This window comes from Adiantum capillus-veneris, chromosome 16 (assembly GCF_014529385.1).
Source record: "Adiantum capillus-veneris isolate H3 chromosome 16, ASM1452938v2, whole genome shotgun sequence".
Taxonomy (NCBI): Eukaryota; Viridiplantae; Streptophyta; class Polypodiopsida; order Polypodiales; family Pteridaceae; genus Adiantum; species Adiantum capillus-veneris.
Genome location: NC_140946.1, coordinates 108,160,549 through 108,186,099, shown reverse-complemented (window position 1 = coordinate 108,186,099; position 25,551 = coordinate 108,160,549). Strand labels below are relative to the sequence as shown.

At 44.4% G+C, this 25,551-nt stretch overlaps 1 protein-coding gene across 2 annotated transcripts in view; it reads left to right on the top strand.

Annotated features, from left to right (window-relative positions):
* The window catches only part of LOC147439619 (RIBOSOMAL RNA PROCESSING 5), a 227,635-nt gene that overhangs the window by 22,202 nt on the left and 179,882 nt on the right, over positions 1-25,551 (top strand). Inside the window, exons 3-8 of one of the 2 annotated variants that reach the window (XM_086485434.1) lie at positions 10,506-10,676; positions 11,429-11,611; positions 11,745-11,847; positions 12,313-12,428; positions 12,527-12,649; positions 12,760-12,831. In XM_086485434.1, coding sequence (XP_086341560.1) covers positions 10,506-10,676; positions 11,429-11,611; positions 11,745-11,847; positions 12,313-12,428; positions 12,527-12,649; positions 12,760-12,831 — 768 coding nt within the window. Of the gene's footprint in view, positions 1-10,505; positions 10,677-11,428; positions 11,612-11,744; positions 11,848-12,306; positions 12,429-12,526; positions 12,650-12,759; positions 12,832-25,551 lie in introns of both variants that reach the window. The other variant, XM_086485433.1, reaches the window with a different exon arrangement.

Sequence of the window (25,551 nt, the reverse complement as noted above, 5' to 3'; positions counted from 1 at the left end):
GTCGGCCGAGGGGCCTAAACCCTAAGAAGAACAAGTAACAAAAGAAGAAATCCTACCAAGTTATGGGGACCCCGCCCGATGGGCCCCAAGTGACAAAAAGGATCAAAATAAAGCAGGACTCTCACACACACACAAAAGAAAGAATTGCGTAGCAGTTGATGACGTGGCAGTTGTACGGCAAATCGGAACATGATGACGTGGTAGGTTGTACGGATTTCCGCATTTTGCGTTGAGTGTTGTACGAACTTCCGTGATTTATGTTGGCAGCCTTCGGGCATTGCTTTTGGACCAGATTTTGACTGCATGGCCGTGGGATCACACTGCGTTGCTAGAACAAGTTATGATTTGTGCCAGAAACAAACCCAAGGTTGTAACAAACTTGGACACTCCAAGTCAAGATTCTACCGTGACATAGCAGAGATTCACTTCAAAACAGTTCACAGTTCACAATTGATTCGACACGGCCTGGCGGAGTTCCGTGCCTAGAGATATTGGCCTCAAAGACTGGCGCCCCTTTCGGTATTTCTGTTTGTATTAATCTGTAACTCAAAGTACAAGGGAGTGGGAGGGTTCTCACTCTCATACTCTGCGTCTAGATGTTCTGAGTTGTGAGAGCCCAACCCACCTATTTATTGATGACAAGGGTTGCCTAAAAGCAAAGCCCCAAAAGCTGCCTTTTAAAAGTTCTTAAAATAAAGCAACCTATCCCAAAGCCTCTCCAAAAGCTTGCGTAAAAATTCAGTTGCATAGAATTCAGCTGCGTAGAAAAAGCAAAACTCTGTACAGTTGCCACGTCAGCCCTGTTGTCGCATTCTGCGCCGCAAATTGCGCAGGTCTGTATGGTGTTGCCACGTCAGCATTACAGTGGGATTTTCCGGGTGCCACTTCAGCCAGGGTGTGTGTGTATCTGCTACCCCGCTTGGAGTGTGTTCAGACCATGCCATGCCACGTCACCCATTCATACTCCCCTCTTGAAAGCCCTGTTGTCGCATTCTGCGCCGCAAATTGCGCAGGTCTGTATGGTGTTGCCACGTCAGCATTACAGTGGGATTTTCCGGGTGCCACTTCAGCCAGGGTGTGTGTGTATCTGCTACCCTGCTTGGAGTGTGTTCAGACCATGCCATGCCACGTCACCCATTCATACTCCCCTCTTGAAAGCCCTGTTGTCGCATTCTGCGCCGCAAATTGCGCAGGTCTGTATGGTGTTGCCACGTCAGCATTACAGTGGGATTTTCCGGGTGCCACTTCAGCCAGGGTGTGTGTGTATCTGCTACCCCGCTTGGAGTGTGTTCAGACCATGCCATGCCACGTCACCCATTCATACTCCCCTCTTGAAAGCATTGTAATCGCACTCGATTACGCCTACAAAACAGACAGAGGCCATAAACTGTCTTAGTAGACACTGACTGTTAGTACTGACGCACTAGGAACAACACATCTAGCCCATGTACCAATCGACAGTCACATCACACGACATCACAGGACATCACTTGACATCACAAGACATCACATGAAAAATCACATTCAACAATCATTCCAATCTCAGACCATGATTAATCGACAACGTATTTAGCAATCGATCCAGATCCAGTCGGGACCTCATAGGTGCCCGATTAACTAATCCTTATTGCAATCATGTCTATCGAGATCTTTCAGACTAAAATGCTGTAGTCATTTGGTCTATCAGTTCCTGGCACCTGCACTTAGACAAGTCAAGAACAAATGAGTATCATATTATCGGGAATTCAAGGTCATAAAGTCGTACAACAGAATGCTGTTAGCTCACAGCATCCCTGAAACTTAAAAGAGACATAGTGACTTTAGTATCAAAAATCGGGGCAATCTGTTGACAAAGGAGTGGAGCGACTCCCCTCTTGTGCATACCCACTGCACCAAATTCCGCCCAAGCTGAGTTCGGGGTTCTATTTGGAATAGACTATGCTAAACCAAATGCTTCAAGGTATAGGTTCACAATCTGAGGAGTATTTGCCAGGTCCTCCTCCTCCATCCACTTTGCATCCAATGCGGGATAGTTCTTGAATTTAACCAAGAACCGCCTTATCGTTTTACCTTTTACCTTTCTATCTTTATGTGCCAAAATCTGTTCTCGAACGAGTATCTCCTCGTTTTCCTCCACTTCGGGTTGCTCATCTGGCTCCCCATCATCGGGCACATCGCTTTTAAAAGGCTTCAGAAGACTCAATGAAAAGCATTGTGAATCCTTCAAGTATCGGGCAGCTTCAGTCTAAAGAAGACATCATTTATCTTTTCGGAATCTGGAAAGGTCCATAGTATCTCATGCTAAGCTTTGGAAAAAGCCGCTCCTTTCCATTTTTCTTTCTCAGGCGTGCGTTCTCAAAACGTAACAGCACCCAATCGTTCTCCTTTAATTTCAAATGGCGACGATGTCGATTTGCTGCCTTCTTGTGTCTTTCTTGAGATTTCTGCAAAGCCTCGCGGACCTTGGCAAAAGCCGTGTCCAAGTCGCGCGTGTACTCATTGGTTTCAAAAATCTTATCTTTCGTGCTCAGGAAGGGTGGAACCTTCGCAGCACCTTCAATAATCTCAAATGGTGCCTTCCTTGTCGAAGAGTGTATCGTGTTATTGTAGGCAAATCTCACCAAAGGGAGATACTTTTCCCATTGGGTCTTCTGATCCGAGATGTAAGACTTCAATAAATCTAAAACCACTGAATTGGCAATCTTAGATTGCCCGTCAGTCTGCGGGTGGAAAGATGACGAGAACTGTAACCGCGTGCCAATGTTCTCCCAAATTGCCTTCCAAAACAAACTTGTGAATCTGGGGTCCCCGTCGGAGACAATCGTCTCGGGCATGCCATGTATTCTGAAAATTTGGGCCACAAACAATCTCGCTAAGTGATCCTGCTTGACTGTTTTCTTCACTGGAATGAAATGAGCCTGCTTGCTAAATCTGTCAATAAGAGTCCAGATACCATCGTGACCCCTTTGTGTTCTCGGGACATTAAAAATGAAATCCATTGCAATACTTTCTGAGGGACGGGTGGGTATGGGCAAAGGCTGTAACAATCCCTGTGCTTTATGCTTGTCAAACTTGACCCTCTGGCATACCAAGCAACCGCGTACAAAATCGTCCACGTCCTTCTTGAGTCTCGGCCAAAAGAAGTATCTCTACACCTTTCAAGGTGGTAGCAATGTGGACAGTGGCATTCGGTTAGAACCTTTTCCCTTAACGACTGTGTAACGCACAATATCGTTTTCTTCTTCGTCAAGTAGCCATTCTGAATGAAATATTCCGCTACTGCCTCCCCATTCCGTATCCGAGTGAAAATATCTGCAAAATCTGTATCTGTGGCATACTGATCGACCATATCCTCGAAGCTCCTATGATGTATCGCAGAAATAGCCAGAACCAATGTCTTCCGGGACAAAGCATCCGCCACCAAGTTCTTCTGTCCCTGCACATGGACAATCTTGAAGTGAAGCTGTGACAAGATGTTTGCCCATCGCATCTGCTTTTTCGATAGCTGCTTCTGTGACAAGAAGTAGCGTTAACTCTGGTGATCTGTGAAGACTGTAAAATCGGCTCCGAGTAAAGTAATGTCGCCACTGAGTAAGAGCATGGATAACCACCAAAGGCTCTTTCTCATATATCTGTGCTGTCAATTCCGGCCTTTGAGAACAATCCGCTCTCGTAGGCAATGACATGGCCTTCTTGCCTTAAGACTGCACCCAAACTACGACCACAAGCATTACAATATACTTCGAATGACTTCTGCAAATCCGGCAAGATCAAAACTGGTCCCGTAGTCAATTTCTCTTTCAATGTTTGAAAGGCAGTCACCTCTGTGTGTCCTCACGAAAAAGGGACTCCTTTCTGTGTCAAAATATGCAAAGGGGAAGCAACCTCTGCAAACTTTCTAATGAACCGCCGGTAGTACAAACATAAGCCCAAGAAGCTTCTAACTTCATGGACATTCTTCAAATCGGGCCAATCACGGATAGTCTCTATCTTGGCTGGGTCCATCTATACTCCTGCTGTTGAGACAATGTGTCCCAAAAAGTGTATCTTTGGTAGGAAAAATTCACTCTTCTTTGCATTGATCACTAACTTGTGATCCCGCAATGCCTGAAAGACTTGTAGCAGATGTTTTGTATGTTCTGCCTCATCCTTGGAGAAAGTGCCCACAAAAAAAGAAAGTGCCCGCAAAAGATCTGTACTCTCTGAAAATCCTGTCCATCATTCGGTTAAGGTCGTTGGAGCATTGGTAAGCCCAAAAGGCATCACCAAAAACTCGAATAAACCGAAGGTCGTCCGAAAAGCTGTCTTGCAGACATCTCCCGGCGCGATTCGGATCTGATGATATTTGCTCTTCAAATCAATCTTGTTGAAACAAGAGGATCCCTATAGTCGGTCTAGAATATCATCGATCCTAGGAATCGGAAATCTGTTCTTGATGGTGATTTTGTTGAGAGCTCTATAGTCAATGCACATTCTCCAAGATTCGTCTTTCTTAAAAACCAACAACACCGGAGAGAAGTAAGGTGAAGTACTTGGTTGGATAAGATCCTTTTCCAAGAGGTCTTTCACTTGGTTCATAATCTCTTCATTCTGGGCTCGGCTCACACGGTAAGGTGGCCGGTTCCGGTGGTGTGCTTCCAGGTATCAAATCAATGGTATGATCCTCAGGAGGAGCTGGTGGCAACTCGCCTGGCAGGCCCTCAGAAAAGCAATTGGCATGAGTATGGAGAAAATCTTGGCGTTCTTTTTCTAGATCATACATATTTGTCCTATGATCATCATTCAACTCTTTCAAAAAGATCGAGTTAACAAACAAACTGGATTTCATTAATTTTGAAACGGCCGAAGCCGATACAATAGGGACATACTCGCCCTTAAGTTTCACATCAAGTACAATGGTTCGGCCCTTTCCTGTAGTCAATGTCGCTTTCTTCGCTCGATAATCGACCACGGTGTACCAAGGGACTCCAAGGAGAACATCACAACCTTCCAAGGGCATTATGTAGAAGTCCTCGTGCCCCAAATACCCTTGACAATGCGACCGAAGTTTGCCAATGTGACAGGTGTAATGGCCACGTCCCTGTTGGGTGCTTCTAGAACTGCCTCTGCTTGTTGTCCCATCTGATCGGGTGTAATCTTGAGCCGCGCTGCCAATTCGGGTGTAATGAAGTTGGCGTTGGCTCCTCCATCAAAGAAAATCAGGGTTTCTTGATCTTTCACTTTGCCCCAAGCTCGGCAAAGTTTCATACTCTCATTAATCGTGCTTGGGTTAGTACCCATGCAATCTGGAACCAGTCCTGCTTTCATCTTGCCTTTCCGTCCACGTTCCTCAATTGCTTTTAAACTCTCTAGCCTTTCTTTATCTTGTTCTTTCTGTGTCTTTTTAGGGCACTTCGCGGAGATGTGTCCTTGTTCCCCGCATCCAAAACACTTCCCCTCTTTAATGTAGTTGGCACTCTCCCGAGGAGTAAGGCGGGGTTGTGCATCTTTATCTTTTTGATCTTGGGGGCTCTTCTTCTTTCTACTTTCATTTTTAGAAGTCTGCTCGGTTTTCTGCGCCATGATCTCATCTGTGGGGTAAGTCAAACTGCCTGAGTGAATGGCAAAGCCCCGTTTCGCATGACTCATCAATTCTTGAATAGAATCCGACTTTTGCTCTAAGCAGTGATCTTGAATCTCTGTAGGAAGTCCCAAGGTAAACCACTCAATCTGTTCTTTAAACGAGATCTTCTTAAATGAAGAAGCGGGTAGAAAAGAGCTCCAAAATCTCTCGCAATATGCGTCCAAGGTATCTTTCTTGGTTATCTGGAGATTGTTCCAAGCAGTTCGTATGTCGCGTTCGTACTTCCGAGTCAACCAAGAAGAAATAAAAAGCCTTTTAAATTTCAGCCATTTAACTCGCGCTTTCTTGTTCAATAGAAGAGTGGACCACCATGTTCGAGCATTTCCCTTGAAGTAAGTGGTAGCCCTCCGAATCTTGGAATGCGCAGAGTAATGCCCTCCAGAGAGAGCTATATCCAACTGCTGTATGAAGGCCAAAGCCCTCGAACCATCTCGGAATCTAGAAAAAGTGTCAAATTTAATTGACTATCCACGTTCTTTAAATTCTCGAACTTTCTTGCTTTTATCCTCCAGAAAGTCATACTGGTTGGCTTTATAGAAATTCTTCTTCTTTGCATAAAATTTGTGATCATCGGAGTCCGAACTATCTGAAGACAAGTCCTCTGTAGAACTGTCAGAAACTGGGCGAAACTTCGGTTTATTTGCCTTTTTCTTGCCCTTTCCGAAGCTTTGCTTTTTCCCTTTCCTGTCTTCTTCGCTCGAGTCAGAAGAGCAAGAAGAGCTGTCAGAAGAAGAAGAAGAAGAAGAACTGGATACTCCTTCAAATCGCACATGCTTCTTCTGCTTTCGTGCCGAGGCAAAAGTAGATTGGCGACCCAAATAACTCGGGAAGTCAGTTCCTTTCTTCTGCTGTTTGTCGTGCTTTCTGGCTTTGTTGGTTCCGTCAAAAAGCTGGGTAATCCATGTATCAACCACCTCTTCTAATTCTTACTGACTGTGTAAACATCCTCGGAGTAGGAGGTTTCTTGAGTGCCGGTTTGAGGGGTGGTTCTGTGGCCTTCCGCCACTGAGAGTGCACTTCGTCGAAGGATGTTTGAGTCAAAAATTTGGCAAATTTCGGGTCCTTCGCAAGATTGTTGATCATCATCTTTGTCGCATCGTCACTCGGCTCCATCTCTTCAATCTCTGCCTGAGAAGGCCGAGGCCGGCCGTACTCCTCGTGAGAATCTTCTTCATGATCTCTTCCCGCATCCCCAGATGCAGAGGAAGTCGACTGATCTCTGTTTGAATCCATAAGTGTCGCGAGAAAAGGATCTGATTTCCCGGTAGAAGAGAAATCGGCTGTGCTCTGTAACAAACTTGGAAACTCCAAGTCAAGATTCTACCGCGACACAGCAGAGATTCACTTCAAAACAGTCCACAGTTCACAATTGATTCGACACAGCCTGACGGAGTTACGTGCCTAGAGATATTGGCCCCAAAGACTGGCGCCCCTTTCGGTATTTCTTTTTGTATTAATTTGTAACTCAAAGTACAAGGGAGTGGGAGGGTTCTCACTCTCAGACTCTGCGCACCTAATTATTGATTACAAGGGTTGCTCAAAAGAAGAGCCCCAAAAGCTGCCTTTTAAAAGTTCTTAAAATAAAGCAACCTATCCCAAAGCCTCTCCAAAAGCTTGCGTAAAAATTCAGCTGCGTAGAAAAAGCAAAACTCTGTACAGCTGCCACCTCAGCCCTGCTGCCGTATGCTGCGCCGCAAATTGCGGAGGTCCATACGGTGCTGCCACGTCAGCATTACAGCGGGATTTTCAGGGTGCCACTTCAGCCAGGGTGTGTGTGTATCTGCTACCCCACTTGGAGTGTGTTAAGACCATGCCATGCCACGTTACTCATTTGTGACAAGGCAGAGCTATCTCCAGCTATTTATGGCCTTCTAAGAGTTTACGAATGTATTTGTAATGATGTTGGAGGTGAAGAAGTTGGATCCACTGTCTCATCGAGGTTCTTAGTACAAACAACTCAAGCTGCTATATTATTGAGAAGCAAGGCTCAAATCTTAGTTCCATCTAGGGATCTACTGGTGCACATTTGTCGGTGTGACTTGCAAAGCAAGTCCCTTAATATGCCCTAAAAGATGATAGAATTGTGGAGATACGAGGTGAAGGAGGAAAGGTTTCAAAAGCATTGAGGTTGCTTGCCTCTCATCTTCAAGAGTTTCTTGTAAATCATTCAGTCCATCCGTTGTTTGAGGCCAATAGTGCTCCTCAATCTCCAAGTCAACAGGGTATGCCGGGGTTTCTTGGGGTTCAGGCTTGGCAACTTCTATTCCCGGTATTGGCTGGTCTGGGGTGGATGGTTCAGTCAGTTATTCAGTACCACATCTTCAGTTAATTATTTACCCTTGCCCCTACCCTCCTACCTCTTGCCCCTACCTCCCCCACTTCTACCTCTCGTTCCCCCCCCCCTTAACCCCTACCCTCCTCCTCGCCACTATCCACCCTAGTCTTGCCCCTACCCTACTCCCTCCCCCGTAACCTCCCTCTACTTGGCCCTACCCACCCCTCATCGCCCCTACCCCCCTACTCTCGTTGCTACCCGTCCCCCCTCGTCCCTATCTAGCTACCCTCCTACCTCTCGCCCCTACCCACCTCCCTCGCCCGTATCTAGCTACCCTCCTACCTCTCGCCCCTACCCACCTCCTCTCGCCCCTACCCACCTCCCTCGCCCGTATCTAGCTACTCTCGTACCTCTCATCCCTGGCCGCCCCCCTCGCCCGTATCTAGCTGCTCTCCTACCTCTCATCCCTGCCCATCCCCCTCGCCCCTACTCATCCATCTTGCCCCTACCTACCCTCTTCTTGCCCCTGCCTTATTGAAACTTCGAATGATGTTGAGTGAGATTGATCTTATGGATTACTGGTATTGGCATCTTTTCGGAGTTTTCCAGTGTTCTCTCACCGAGACGGTGAGTGGTTTTGTGGCGGGAAATTTGTAGCATGGCTATAGTGTCACTTGCAATAGACAGGTTGTTAGAATCGGTCTTGGGTTCACATTGGGTGGTCTCTCGCCTCGGTAGTGACATGTGGCAGACACAGGGAGTGGTGGTATAGAGGACACCGTGGCCAGTTCACCACAACCACAGTTCGGAGATAGGTGTAGATGGACTGTCTGAGTTATTGGTGTCAGCCATTGGCTGTTCTTTATGGTTGTATATATGTTCAGTTGGTTTGATGCATCATGGACGTCTTATGAGTCATCGAGTCAAGAGTCTTGTGTTCAGGCTAGCACTTGCACGTTTGCACTCTCCGTGCACCGTTGGAGCCTCGACACCCCCATTGTACTCGTGAGTTGTGGGCTTGGAGCTGAGTGTGCTGCCAGCTAGAGTTTGTACTAGTTCCATGAGTAAGTCGAGTTCTATGTGGCTTGGAGTCTACTGTTGTGTCATTTGGGTTAGTCTTGCTTGTTTCATATTGCTCTACGGTGTTCATTTCTATGTTGGAGTGAGATTTCTTGCATAGTGCACTGAGGAGCACCCACAGTAGAGAGCGCGACATACTTTTCCTGCTACCGCGTTCCACTCCCAGATGAACTGTTCCCTCAACTAGGAGCCCCTTCTGGTAGTTCTTTTTATCACTTAAGTTGTGTACAATTGCCATTGTGAGGTTGAGAACTCTTGCAAGGCCTCATTGTTATAAGTACGTGGCCTTTCGCTTTTACACATGCTCAAAAGCAACAAAAGTCCCTGATATGAAAAGCTGGCGCTCCAAAAGACTTAAAATCAATGCTTTTCTACACTGCTTGTGATGACATCTTACAACGGAGATCTCTTGGCGCTTGGGATTCCCCTTGATTGCTACTACACTCGTGCAGTATTGTCCTTTAGTTGATATCGTAGCAGACAACTTCATTGTTGGCCTCACATGATACATCTTCGACTTCTGGCAGTAACGAGTTTGTTTAGAGGGGGTTATTAGAGTATTCAAAGTCCTGTTGCTTCACCTTGGTCGAGGGCATACTTGTGTGGCTAGTGTATCTCTCGGGCTGGCCACCCATTGCATAGTGTTTGGGCTGCATCTTTGTCCAGCCGCGTGATTTATGTCCATGCCCATCCCTATTATTTTTTGGGTGCTTCTAATCATTTTCTGTAGGGTAATTGGTGGGTGATTTGTCCTACCTCCAACTTTGACTTCTATAAAGTGGGGGACACATGGGAGGTTTAGGGTGTCTCTGTCATTGTGTATCTCTTGCTTATTGCAGTCTGTGGTTGATGGTGGTTATGGGGATGCTTCCTGAGTCCTCACTTCTCTTTGGCTTTTCTTGCTCCTTTGTCCCCTCCCCCCCTCCCCCGCCTCTACACACACGCTCTCACAAATATGCCACCTTGATGCATAAATAGCTTGTACTCCTACAATTTGTACTTGCTTTAGGAGATGGGCTTCATTGATCATCCCCCCTTGTACATAGTATACGGCTCCCTTTTGCCGCAAAAAAACATAGGGAGCTAGTGCGAACTGCGCAGCTAAGAGGATTCTTGCTATGCTTGGAGTTTGGCTTAGACGGTGGACCACTTTTCTAGAGAGAAGACAGTCTGACTGGCAAGATAAGACACAATAATCAGTTTATACACAAAAGCCCTAAACCTTAAACTTGTCGTAGACTATATATAAAACTGCAAAATTTCTATGGGAAAGTCCGTTGTGTTAATAGCTACCAAGTATCTATATATCTTGCTGATGAGCATTTTAAATGTTTTAACCACTCTAGTGGAGTTGAGCTTGCTGTCATGAGGGAGGTTTGTTTATACGTCTTTCTCTTTCGTAATTTTGATGGGGGAAAATTTATATATCACTTCCGAGTTGGAATTGAGAGTTTTTATTCTTTTTAGTTTCAACAACTGAAAATGCTGTTCAACTTTATTGAGATTTTTTGAACTCTTGATTTGTAGAGTTTGTCGCTTGGAATGAAGCTTTGGGGAGTTGTTCTAGAGGTGGGAAAGCGAGACCTGGTTGTTAGTCTTCCAGGAGGATTGCGAGGCTTTGTCAAGGCTGTGGATGCGTTGGATTTCTTGTCTCAAGACACGGATGTGAATACATTTTCACCTTCTTCTCATGACGAGGTGCACTACTCTCATTACGATTGAGAAATTTCCTGTTTGATAAATTCACATTTATTATTGGAAGTTTGATTTCGATATGCTGTGTACCTATGGGGAAGATATTATTAAAGTTCTGAGAGTTTTTGTTGCCTATGCAAATACAGTTGCCAATATGCAAAAATAGGGTTTTCCAGTTGATGCATAAGGTTTCATCAATTGTCTGATGTGCCTTCTTTGGTGAGCATGCACAACAGAGGTCACATAGGTGGATAATATAACAAATTCACTTTGTGTGGAGTGCTTTTTGTCATTCTGATCATTTCAAGGCTGTAGAAGTGGTATACAGACTACCAGTCTCACTGGGTGCTATTCGAGAATCTGAACAGTGCTGAAATCAACTTCAGGTCTTTTTTATGTAGTTGTTTGGGTCGGTGTATGTAGTTCTATCAATAAGTGGACAAGAGAGGACATATAGCCACTTGGAGCTTTTTTGAAGCAGAAATATTTGGGTGGCACAAATATTTACCTTGGCATCACAAAGTAGGGCCTTTTTAAGTTCAAATATTGTAGTAAAGAAGTGTGTATATGACAAAGCTTGCCGAAGAAGATCTGCTAATCATTCAGCACATGGTATAGAAAGAGCGCAACACTTTTCAAAACATTTTGCTTCAAGTAGAGTGTCTCCTTAGACCACATTATGATTGTTGAACAATAGGAGTAATGGCAAACTCTTATTATTCTATCCTAACTGGATGGTTGAATATCTGTTGCAGGGATTACGAGATGTTTTTTTGAACGAGCATTTTGCTGAGGGGCAGCTAGTTTCATGTGTAGTGATCCAACTTGATAATGTGAAGTTGAAAGAGAGCAAAAAACGAAGCAAGCGAATCGGCTTGTCACTAAGGCTCGACCGCTTGCATAATGGTTTGACCATTGATGCCATGCATGAAGGCTTGGTGAGGCATTAATAATTTTGTAAGGGGCGGTGTGGGGTGTTTGTGTTTGATTTAATGCATGAATTAAAGATTTAAAGCTATTCTCTTTCTGGTTCATTGTGTTTGAAAAAAAAGAATCTGGTAAACTGTATAGGTGCTGTCCGCTTTTGTTACTAGTATTGAGGATCACGGTTATCTTGTGTCATTCGGCGTTCCTGGAATCACCGGCTTTTTGCGGCATTCAGGGGGAGAGGCAGGTAAGGTTATTTCATTAAATTATACGTTCCACTGGTGCCATTAACTGCAGCAATATGTATTTAAATCGACGGTTGCAAAATTTCAGACCTCCTTGGTGCCTTTTTTGTCGCTAGAATATAGCTTTTGTCCTGTCTTTTATCTGATATAGATTGGTGGATGAATGATATTCTTTTTCTACCATTTAATTCGTATGATGTCTCTCTCGGTTTAGATCTGCATGATGATGGATACTGAAATGAATGTTTCATGATGAGTATTATGCTAAAATTCTTTTTCTACTAGATTTCTACCTTTTTATCACTACTTTTCCTCTAAATGATTTTGAGCTTCTTATGCACACATACGTTTCGAGTAAATTTCTATGTTATGACAGTTCTTGTGTATATTAATAAGGAATTTTCCCTCGTATTTTGGATGAAGAACCATCTCGTTGTACTTTCAACACCTATAATTTGCAGCCATAGGTGCTGTTTCAATGTTGAAGAAAGGACAACTTCTGCAAGGTGTGATTCTTTCTATCGATAAGAAACGTAGTATGGTGATGTTAAGAACTGATCCTGATTTGGTAGCCTCCTCTGTGGTAAGCATGTGGATTGCTTTTTTATTATCCCTTTGTCCACCTGTTTGTTATATTCGTGAACTGATCAATTTTTTCTTTTTTCCTACCGCAAACATCAGGCCCAGGAGATGGAAGGCTTGAGTATGGAGCTTTTGTTTCCAGGCACATTAGTGAATGCTAGAATCCGAGCTGTTTTGAAGAATGGGCTGTTACTTTCTTTTCTGACGTATTTTACGGGGATGGTTAGCTCCCTCACAAAGTTGCTTTCGTTGAGTTACTTTCAAGAAATGAAAACGCATTGTTGTTTGTGTTAGTGTCCAATTGGAATTTACGAGTTTTCATGGTTGTCTAGGTGACCATGTTCCATCTTGAGGATCCATTGCCTCCCTCTAATTGGCAGGAGAAATACTGTGAAAATCAGCGTGTACATCCCTCTCTCTCTCTCTCTCTCTCTCTCTCTCTCTCAAACTTCTCTTGGTGTGTGTGTGTGTGTGAACAAGAAAAGAGGAAACTGGAATAAAATTTTTATATCCTTTTGTGGTAGATTGGTTATCTGAGTTCCGTCTTGAATAAAAGGACTTAACCTCAAAACTCGTTGGATAGATCTTTGAGGTCTCTTTGAATTGTTTCTACGATGTTAAAACTTCTCTTCTTCTTCTTCTTCTTCTTGTTCATTGATATTGGAGACCACAGGGTCAGGACTCAGCATTAAGGTAAACATGTACGTCATTATGACAAATTACATGCTAAGATCAAAGTGATGAAGGCAGACATGGTTACTTCAAGGGACAAAGTTATGGATGGCAGATGAGCTCACAGTTTCAGTCCCTCACCCAACAACTGAAGAACATACAACAAGAACTTACCAAATTATATGAAGCCAGGAAAGAGGCCAAATGGGCTGTATGTAGGAGTGGTAGAGCAATGATTGAAGAATTCTGGTCAGCCAAGAAAAACCTCTGGAGAGGGGGAATGCGAACACACTGAGAAACACACACAGATTGCCTCTTTATAGCCCAAGATACTCACAACACCTCGCTCCACTCAAAAAACACTTCTCGAACGACAGACTTTCCACAACATACACCTGCTGCTGCACACAAACAAGCGTATACACACCTCTATGAATCAAGGCTTGCACAATACACGTCGGCATTAGTCCCTCTGCCGATGCGCCTCGTGCCCTCCCCCCGCATGCCATTGACGCCGTGGAAGTATCTAGCGTTTTAAAACACTATCGGCAGGGCTTGTCGACGACAGCGTTTTTGAGAAGCGTCGTATAGAGGCCATTGGCAAGGTGGCTAGGTGATGACTGCGTTTTGGAACGCTCACTGCTGATCCTCCCTACGGGAACGCAGCCCCCAACACCCCCTCCTGGTTATGCGTTTTGAAACGCAGGTGACAACATCCCATAGTTACCCGGTACGGGAAATCGGAATGGGGAACAGGGAACGACAACATGCATGAAATGCCATTCCCTGTTTTGTATACTCATGTTCCGTGTTTCGAATGGGAAAGTGGGAACGGGGAACGGGACCTGAAAATGGCCATTCCTTGTAACTATGCAGCGCCCCCTTTCTTCTCCCCCTTGACATAGCGGCAACAAGGTCAACAGTTCTCCAGACGACAAGCAAACGTATCCTTACCCTCCCTTTGCGTTGTAAAATGCTCAAGGTTGAAGGCTTTTGACTCCCACTTGGGCAGTGGAGGTGACCTCCTTGGGTGACTGTCTTGGAGTTCTGGAGTACAAATTTGCGGAACGCGTCCCCTCCTTGCAGAATTTGGTGCAAAGGTGGGTCTTTTGATCCATTGTAGCTGGTGCGAAAACAGCTTGGGAGAGTTTTGAGGAGCAATTTGAAAGTTGGGATCGTGAAGCCCTCTGTGCAGTGTGTCCAGAGCTTGCAAACCTTGTAGCCACCTCTGAATTGTTTTGTGGCGGCTTAGAAAAGGCAGAGATTGAAGCTAGAGGGGGACGGAAAAGTGCTTTTTGACTAGCAGCTTGTGTCACAAGATGGGCACCACGTGCCAATAGAAAAGAACAGACTGAACCGACTTTTAGCACTTCAATAACAACTGAACTGAAAGAGAGAGTCGACACGCGACACGGAGTGGCGGAATTCCACCCCAGAGAGTATTGGCCCCAAACCTTGGCGCCCCTTTCGCTATTTCTTTATATTGCATCAACTCATTACAAGCTGGTACTCTAGACTTTGCACCTTTTCTAGGAAGCATGCCAGAGAATGAGCCCTTAGCACATATTTAAAGGCCCTTGGCCCTATGAAAAGCGGTTTACATGAAAAGGCTTCAAACTCAAAAGCTTCTGGTCCAAAAGCAATGCCAAAAAGGTGCCAGTGTAAATCACGGAATTCCGTACATCTGCCGGCACAAAACGCGTAAATGCGTACAGTGTGCCACTCATCATGTCAGTGCAATTCACAGGATTCCGTACAGTTTGCCACTTCAGCAAGGCAGCGTGAAATCCGGGTTCATCTTCTACTGCTTTTGCCTCTTCACTAGCCCTCAGTCGGGATCTGCAAGTTGGCTCCATTCTTCAGGGCTTTGACTCGCAGCAGTTTGTGACAGCTTGGGAGAAGCAGGTCGTGCAGAGACTGTTATGCAGAGCGTATGGAGCGGCTTGGGGATTGTGCGGCCACTCTTGGAGTGCGAGAAGGAACTAAAGTATCCAGACCTTGTAACTTCAACAAAGCCACCCCTTGCTCGAGCGCTAGCGACATCAATGACCAAAACCAACAGAAGGCTATGGATAGCAAATTAACCATCCAATTAGTGGCCTATGTAGTGACACAATTCTCAAGGAAAGCGGCAAATTGTTTGGCTCGAGATTGTGAGCCAAAAGAAAATGCACTAGTTCGCTAGTGTAATGGACACTCCAAGTCGAGAATCTACCACGACACCACAAATAATCACTTCAAACAGTTTAGAGTTCACAATTGATTCGACACTGGCCCGGCGGAGTTCCGTGCCTAGAGATATTGGCCCCAAAGACTGGCGCCCCTTTCGGTATTTCTTTTTGTATTAATCTGTGTTCAAAGTACAAGAGTGCGGGCAAGTGTTCACACTCAGACTCTGCGTCTAGATGCTCTGAGTTGTGAGGCCCTGCTCACCTATTTAAAGGTTTACATGGGATGCTAAAAGCAGAGCCCAAAAGCCGAAAATCAAAAGCTTTCTAAAAAATAAAGCAGGTTCAATCTTTTTCTCTCTCAAGCCATACTTGGCAATAAAGCAAGCCTTAAAAAATTAAAGCTTTATCTCTCTCTATCTCTTGCGTAGCCAAAAAGCAAGTAAGGCTGTCGTAAAAACTCCACGCAAAAAGCTGCCACCAGCCATACGGAATTCCGTGTTTTGCGTCGCGTTTTGCGGACTGTCCATACACAGTAGGGCCACGTCAACAGTTCGCGTATTTTTCGGTGCTGGTCAACCTACACATGCTAGGAGAGGATGTGTGTGTGTACTGGGCAGCCACGTCACCAGTTTGTGACATACCCCCCTCTTGAAAACATTGTAATCGCCCTCGATTATGCCTGCAAAACAGACAGAAGCCATAAATTGTCTTAGCAGACACTGATTATTAGTACCGACGCACTAGGAACACACATCTAGCACATATACCAATCGACAGTCACATCACAGGACATCACTTGACATCACATGACATCACTTGACATCAGAAGACATCACATGACAAATCACATTCAACATTCATTCGGAACTTAGACCATGATTTATTGGCAATGCAGTTAGCAATCGCATCTAGATTCAGTCAGGACCTCATAGATGCCCGATTGACTAACCCCTATTGCAACCATGTCTATTTGAGATCATTCAGACCAAAATGCTGCAGCCATTTCATCTATTAGTTCCTGCACTTAAACAAGTCAAGAACAAGTCAATTTCATATTTTTTCGGAATTCCATTTCGTAAAATCATACAGCAAAATACTGTCACTCTCAGCATCCCTGAAGCTCAAAGAGACATCAGTGACTCTAGTATTCTAAAATCAAGGGATCTGTTGACAAAGGAGCGGAGTAACTCCCCTCTTGTGCAAACCCACTGCACCAGATCTCCGGCCAAGCTGAATTCTGGGTTCCATTTGGAATAGATTATGCTAAACCTAAAGCTCCAAGGTAAAGTTTCACAATCTGAGGAGTATCTGCTAGGTCCTCCTCCTCCGTCCACTTCGCATCCAATGCAGGATAGTTCTTGAATTTAACCAAGAACCGCCTTCTGACTCTACCCCTATTCTTTCTGTCCTTATGTGCCAAAATCTGTTCAGGAACAAGGATCTCTTCGTTTTCTTCCACCTGGGGTTGCTCATTAGGCTCCCCATCTTTGGGCACATCACCTTTAAAAGGTTTCAAGAGAGTCACATGAAATGCATTGTGAATCCTCCAAGTGTCAGGCAATTTCAGTCGGAAGGAGACATCATTGATCTTTTCGGAGATCTGGAAAGGTGCGTAGTATCTCATACTAAACTTTGGAAAAAGCCTCTCCTTTCCCTTCTTCTTTCTCAGGCGTGCCTTCTCAAAACATAAGAGCACCCAATCATCCTCCCTCAATTTCATATCGCGACGATGGCGATCTGCTGCCTTTTTCTGTCTTTCCTGAGATTTCTGCAAAGCCTTGCGGACCTTGGCAAAAGCCGTGTCCAAGTTGTGCGTGTACTCGTTGGCTTCAAAAATCTTATCTTTCGTGCTTAGAAAGGGTGGAACCTTCGCAGAACCTTCAATAATCTCAAATGGCGCCTTCCCTGTCGAAGAGTGTATCGTGTTATTGTAGGCAAATTCCACCAAAGGTAGATACTTTTCCCATTGAGTCTTCTGATCCGAGATTTAAGACTTCAATAATCTAGCACCACTGAATTGGCAATCTCAGATTGCCCGTCAATCTGCGGGTGGAAAGATGACGAGAACTGCAACCGCGTGTCAATGTTCTCCCAAATTGCCTTCCAAAACAAACCCGTGAGTCTGGGGTCCTGTCGGAGAAGATGATCTTGGGCATGCCATGTAATCTGAAAATCTGGGCCACAACCAGTCTTACTAAGTGATCCGACTTGACTGTTTTCTTCACTGGAATGAAATGAGCCTGCTTGCTAAATCTGTCAATAAGAGTCGAAATACCATCGTGATCCCTCTATGTTCTCGGGAGATTAAAGTTGAAATCCATTGCATTACTTTCCCAGGGGCGGGTGGGTATGGGCAAAGGCTGTAACAATCCCTGTGCTTTATGCTTGTCAAACTTGACCTCATGGCATACCAAGCAACTGCGCACAAACTTGTCCACATCCTTTCCGAGTCTCGGCCAAAAGAAGTATCTCTCTACCCCTCTCAAGGTGGTAGCAATGCCGCGGTGACCCGTAAAAGGTGGACAGTGGCATTCGGTTAGAACCTTTTCCCTCAACAGCTGTGTAAAGCACAACATGGTTTTCCTCTGCAAGTAGCCATCCCGAATGGAATATTCCGCTACTGTTTTCCCATCCCGTATCCGTGTGAAAATGCTGCAAAATCTGTATCTGTGGCATACTGATCGACCATATCCTCGAAGTTCCTATGATGTATCGCAGAAATAGCCAGAACCAACGGCTTCTGAAACAAGGCATCTGCCACCAAATTCTTCTGTCCTTGAAGATGGACAATCTGGAAGTGAAACTTTGACAAGGTGTTCGCCCAACGCTTCTGCTTTTCTGATAGCTGCTTTCGTGACAAGAAATAGCGTAAACTCTGATGGTCTGTGAAGATAGTATAAACCGCTCCGAGTAGGTAGTGCCGCAATTGAGTAAGAGCATGGATAACCGCCAAAAGCTCTTTCTCATAAATCTTTGCTATCAATTCCGGCCTTGAGAACAATCGGCTCTTGTAAGCAATGACATGGCCTTCTTGCATTAAGACCGCACCTAGACTACGACCGCAAGCATCACAATATACTTCAAATGACTTCTGCAAGTCCGACAAAGTCAAAATTGGTCCCATAGTCAATTTATTCTTTCAATGTTTGAAAGGCAGTCACCTCTGTGGCTACCCACGAGAAAGGGATTCCTTTCTGTGTCAAAACATGCAAAGGGGAAGCAACCTCTGCAAACTTTCTAATGAATCGCCTGTAGTACGGGCACAATCCCAAGAAGCTTCTAACTTCATGGAAATTTTTTCAAATCTGGCCAATCACGGATAGTCTCTATCTTGGCCGGATCCATCTGCACTCCTGCTGCTGACACAATGTGCCCCAAAAAGTGCATCTCCGGTAGGAAAAATTTACTTTTCTTCGCATTAATCACTTACTTGTGATCTCGTAATGCCTGAAAGACTTGAAGCCGATGTTCTCTACATTCTGTCTCATCCTTGGAGAAAACAATGATGTCATCAAAGAAAGTGCCAACAAGTAGTCTATACTCTCAAAAAATCCTGTCCATCATCTGGTTAAATGTCGTAGGAGCATTGGTTAGGCCAAAAGGCATCACCAAACACTCAAATAACCCAAAAGTTGTCCGAAAGGCCGTCTTATAGACGTCTCCCGACGCGATTCGGATATGATGATATCCACTCTTCAAATCAATCCTCTGCTAAAACATGAGGATCCTTGTTATCTATCGAGTATATCATCGATCCAAGGAATCGGGAATCTGTTCTTGATGGGGATTTTGTTGAGAGCTCTATAATCGATGCACATTCTCCAAGATCCGTCTTTCTTCAATACCAACAACATTGGAGAGCAATATGGTGAAGTACTAGGCTGGACAAGACCCTTTTTCAAGAGGTCTTTCACTTGGTTCAAAATTTCTTCGTTCTCGGCTCGCCTCACATGGTAAGGTGGCCGGTTCGGTGGTGTGCTTCCAGGTATCAGATCAATAGTATGGTCTTCAGGACGAGCGGGTGGTAACTCGCTTGGCAGGCCCTTTGAGAAGCAATCGGCATGAGCATGGAGAAAATCTTGGCGTTCTTTATCAAGTTCAGACATATTTGTCCTATCCTCATCACTCAACTCTTTCAAAAGATCGAGTAAACAAACATCATTAATTTAGAAATGGCCGAAGCCGATACAATAGGGACAGACTCCCCCTTAAATTTTATATCGAGTACAATGGTTCTGTCCTTCTCTGTGGTCAATGTGGCTTTCCTTGCCCGATAGTCGACCACGGCGTTGTTCTTGTGGTACCAGGGAATTTCCAAGAGGACATCACAACCTTCCAAAGGCATTATGTAAAAGTCCTTATGCCCTAAATATCCCTGACAATCCAACCAAAGTTTGCCAATGACGGTTGTAATGGCTACGTCCCTGCCGGGTGCCGCTAGAACTGCCTCCGCCAGTGGTCCTATCCGATCGAGAATGATCCCGAGCCGCGCTGCCAATTGCGGTGAAATGAAGTTGGCCTTGGCTCCTCCATCGAAGAAGATCAGGGCTTGTGGGTCTTTCACTTTGCCCCAAGCTCAGCAAAGTTCTGTACTCTTGTCCATCGTGCTGGGGTCGGTACCCACACAATTTGGAACCAGTCATGTTTTCAGCTTCCCTTTTCTTCCACGGTCCTTAGCTGCTCTCGAACTCTCAGGCCTTTCGTCGTCCTTGTCGTTTTGTTCTTTCTGCGCCTTTTTAGGGCACTTCGCGGAGATATGCCCAATTTCCCCGCATCCAAAGCACTTCCCCTCTTTTATGTAGCGAGCCCTCTCTTGAGGAGTAAGCTTGGGTCGTGCATCCTTTTCTTTCTGTTCTAGGTTGCTCTTTCTCTTTCTACTTTCATTTTTCGAAGTCTGTTCAGCTCTTTGCGTCACGATCTCATCTATGGGGTAGGTCAGATTGCTAGAGTTAATGGCAAAACCTAGTTTCGCATGGCTCATCAACTCTTGAATGGAAGCTGACTTTTGTTCCAAGCAGTGATCCTGGATCTCTGTAGGTAGACCCAAGGTAAACCGCTCAATCTGTTCCTTGAACGAGATCTTCTTAAATGAAGAGATGGGTAGAAAAGAGCTCTAGATCTCTCGCAATAAGCGTCCACTGTATCCTTCTTGGTCATCCGTAGATGGTTCCAAGCAGTTCGTATGTCGCGTTCATACTCTCGAGTCAGCCATGAAGAAATAAAAAGCCTCTTGAATTTCAGCCATTTAACTGGCGCTGTCTTGTTTAATAGAAGCGTGGACCACCAGCTTCGAGCATTCCCCTTAAAGTAAGAGGAAGCCCTCCGAATCTTAGAGTGCTCTGAGTAACGCCGACCTGAGAAGGCTATGTCAAACTGCTGTATAAAAGACAAAGCCTTTGAAGCATCTCTATAACCAGAAAACGTGTCAAATTTAATTGACTGTCCACCTTCCTTAAACTCTCGAACTTTCTTGCTTTTGTCTTCCAGAAAGTCATACTGGTTGGCTTTATAAAAATTCTTCTTCTTTGCGTAAAAGCTGCTGTCATGAGAGTCCGAACTATCTGAAGACGAGATCCTCCGTAGAACTGTCAACAACGGGGCGAGTTCTACGTAAGTAAAAGTAACCCTTGAGCACAGTTCGGAGCACTCATCTGGAGCAAAGTTCAACATTCACTTCCGTTGCACCTTACATCCATTTATGTAAGAGGAAAACGCAGCTTTCCTACAAGGGCAATCAATACTTGATATTGCTAGCCTTTCTTGCTTTCTAAGATTACGTCCGATGTCACTATAGTTGAAGGCTTTTTGTTCTAAAAATTTTCACATATTTGAAAGCTATGACGGGATGGTTTCATACCTTTCTCACACAAGGAGGGAGAGCATTCAAAGCTTCTTGAGATCTCAAAATAGAGCTTAATCCAATCTTGTGTAAGTTAGGGGAGGTAAAGATAGTTATCAACAAATCTTTCTTTCCAGCCAAGGGATTTTTCAGACTAAGACACTTGGACTTCAGAAATTTGCCTAACAATACTCGAAGTTGAGTACTATGAGACTTTCTTAACTCCAAATCTTCATGAGAGTAGTTCTCAAGGGTATACAAGAGCTTAAATAGAATCCTTATATTATACCTCTCAAATAAGTAATAAGTAAAGGAACCCAACTCCATGACTCTAGATAGGTAAATCAATCTCCTTTTGTAATCCCTATATGCAAAAACTCTTATCGTTAGAAGGGCTATCACTCTCAATTCTAGAGATTGAAGCCCTAGTGAGACCTTTTTAGACCTTAAGATTTTTGAGACTCCCTTGGGATGCATATACATATCTGTATATGTATACACACATGTATGCTATGTTGCACGAAACATTTCCAAATCGGAAATGTCGACCTGCATATAAGAACATGAAACGGCAACCTACAGGACCAAGAAACGGAGGGGTACACCCAATTGAGAGTAGCCAACCACACAAAAATTCAAAGATATATCGACCGTAGAGTCTTCCTCTCGCATCAACACATACACACGAAATTGTGATCGTGACGAGAGAAAATTCTCTAGAGTTCTATGGTGCTCTGTGTTGTGTAAAGAAAATATTATGCTCTTTGTAAACGTTTTTTACCTCTCTGGTTTTAAGCGTTCATATTCTAATTTCTCGATAAGAGGGCTTTTTTTTAATGCACGGGTGCTTGATTCAAACAACGCTGAACTAAAGAAAGCAAGGGCTAATTTAGATGAACCATTTTTTCATTAAAAATGTTACATGGCTTTCTTTTAGACTACACAATTCTCTAGAGTTTTGTGATTCTTTTTGTGGTGCAAATAAAATATTATGCTCTCTATAAACATTTTTTTTCCCTCTCTGGTTTTACGCGTTCATATTCTGGATAAGAGGGATTCTTTTTAATGGAGGGGTAAGGGGTGCTTGGTTCAAACACGCTAAACTAACGCAAGCAAGGGCTAATTTAGATGGGGCATTCCTTTATTAAAAACGCTAGCGCGCCTTTTCTTAAAGAGCAAGGTCGAAGTCTTCATGTGGCCATTTGGACACGTTTCCAAACAGTTGGATACGCACACCCCTACCAAAAACGCGTTTCTGATTGCTAGAGGTAGCGTTTTTTTGTAGCACAGCATATATGTGTATATATACATATACCTATATATGTATATATACATATGTGTGTGTGTATATATGTATCTATATACATATATGTATATAATATGTGTGTGTGTGTGTGTGTGTGTGGGTAATGTATATGTATATGTACATACGGCATGTGTGAGTGATGTATTAAAAAGATTGTTTCTCTTCATCAATCCAAGTAGACAATGCCACCTAACAAAAGACTAGCAGGAACAACGAGTGTGCGAAACATGCTTTGATTATCTCTTGCGTTTGAAATAAAAAATGACGAGGTTTGTAATTTACTAAGCACGCATCACATTAATTGAGAACATTCTACAATGTGTGTAGAGAAGCTGGATGTTTATATAGTGTATGGCAAGGACATGAAAATTGAAACTCTCTCACTCTCTCTCTGTGTGGTAATGGGTAATTAGATTACAATGAAAAATGGAATACAGCAGTCACAACAGTACGTACTAGGAAAAGTAACTGAAAAGAATGTGGTATGCCAAGGGGCAAGATCATCGATGGTGAGAAGACCAGCGGGCTCTCATCATGCATACACGCAAGCGCTCTTCATGTTTCTGCAAATGAGAAATGTAGTAGCAAAACAGAGGAAATGAGTACCTATCATGGCAGAAGAGATCCAAAAGCCAGCTGAGTAGAACTAGGGAATGTGCAAAAGCAACGTAGAGCAGGGCACGACCAAAGACCAAAAGGAAAACCGGTGCGTGTGTGAGAGAGAGAGAGAGAGAGAGAGAGAGAGAGAGAGAGAGAGAGAGAGAGAGAGAGAGAGAGAGAGAGAGAGAGAGAGAGAGAGAGAGAGAGAGAGAGAGAGAGAGAGTGTTAAGCCCAGACATGCATTGAAGCCATCGACTCTACGTAGATACAGCCGTAAAGAGTACAATAATCATTGTGTCTATCAGAATGGGTGTGTGGGCGTGTATGTGTGTCACAGTGTGTGTGAGAGAGAGAATAATTTGTTAATGGGTTGCTTAAAGTTAGCGCATGTTAATGTCGAAAGTTCGAAACTGCACTCAAGTGAAGAAGTGATGAGGCCGATTATTACTCCTCCTAGGGATGCTCTTTTCTCTTTTTGCAGGGCTTTTGGGCACTCTTAAAGGCACCCAACCCATATCATGAACTAGGGCTACATGCAAAAGGTATGAGAGCCACTCCCACCCTTACTTCATCGCGCATCGGGCGCGCTCCCGTCTTCACCGCAGTGTCTTACAGGGCATAAGCCAATTAAGAACCCAATACTTGGAATTCATGGATTCAACAGAATATTTGCAGTTCCTGCTCAACGAACTCCAGGACATTCTTTTGCGGCATCCTCAACAAAATCTTCTGATGCTGCAAAGTTTTCAACAATCCCCAAGTGGTACCTCCTCCGGCACGAGAAAGTACGAGAGCTTCCAACTGGCAACCTTCTAAGCCGTCTGTTCCAATCGGGGGAGTCTTCAGGAATATGGTGCAGCCATCTGACCCTGATCCAGTGCAACCACCTTTGCCACCGCCATTGCCCCCACCTCCACAACCACCGCCACCAGGGTACAATGGTTGGACCATTGTACCCATATGGATACCCTTATTATCCAACCCAAAGATTTCAAAGATGGTGGCACGATAGTCAAATTTTTGACTTTTTCCAGGATGGAAGATCGCAAGAAAGCATTGCAGTTCCTACAGCAATTTGACAACATCTATGCTTTGGAGAACTATACAGAAGAATCCAAGAATTCTCGAGCAGCAGGATTTCTTAAAGATAATGCTATACAATGGTGGAGTTCAATCGCGACACAACAACATGCTCCAAGGACCTGGCAGTTTTTGCACGTAGTTACATGACTTCGATTTATGAAGTCCGGATTTTGGCAGAGTGGGGCAACTTGAAAATGCTTGCCACCGAAACCATGGACGAATATAACCAAAGGTTTCTCGACGTGTACCTTCCGGTCTCTTGTTTTAGATATGTTCCCTTGGAGGCCCAGTGCGAGCGATACACCATTGGACTACCATCACCATTGCACGAATATTGTCTATCCAAGCAATTCTCTACCATGCAAGAACTTTTGGACCATGCCGCGGTCGGCTACAAACTGATGAAGGGAAAGCTAGAGTTTACCACAGAAGAATCTCCGGCCACTAACCACAACTCTCGCCAACAACGAACAAATTCTCGAGAGTCTCGTGAAAGTCAACCACAAAGGCCTTGTTTGACACCTCAACAATGAGATACCTTACTACAAGAAGGCCGATGTTTTGGATGCTTTCAAACAGGACGGAACTCTTTTGGTTGTCCCTAACGCACTGTAAGACCTGCGGAGCCAACTCCCGCGTCGACTGTCGACAGAAACCTAGGACCATCTCCAGCCAAACGAGCTAACCGGCCATTGGATTAGTACCTGACATCTATGGCATACACCTTGAAAGTACAAATGAATTGTGTCGAGCATATGGCAAAGTCAACGGTTTGAAAGCCCTAATTTTCTTTGACCCAGGAGGTACAAAGAACTTTATCCATCCACAATTCTTGAAACAGACGGACTCTGATTATGATGCAGAGGGTGGAGAAATTGAAGTTGAGCTAGCCACAGGGCAAACTCAGAAAGTGGTTCCACTCATTGGTGCTCTTCCAGTGACTATCCAAGATTATCATGGAAAAGCAGATTTCCACATTATGAAGTTGGGAAATTGTGACGTTCTATTAGGCATGCCTTGGCATGACAAGAACGATGCGACTCTCCAAGTTTGCCATGATGCAGAAGGGCAAGCCAGTCGTCCTCAAAGTTCGGTTGTCCGAACAAAACCCTGAACGAACTCTCTAGTTGTTCTATAGTTAGATACTTTTGAACTTTGTTTGAGAAAGTATTGTTTGGAATTTGTTTGAAATGGATGGTATCTGTTTTGAACCTGTCTTGGTGCCGATTTGAATTGTTTGACTTTGGTCTGATACTGGTTTCAATGATTGGTGATTTTTCTCTCTGGTGGAGTAGTGAGAAAAGATGTTTGAGAATGCTTGTTCATACTCATGGCCCGGACCCTTGTGGCTATTTGCGGGGAGAGTATTGAATGACTGCAAAGTGTTGTTTTAACTCATGGCCCGGACCCTTGTGGTTATTTACGGGAGGGAGTATTGTTGTTGTTACTCATG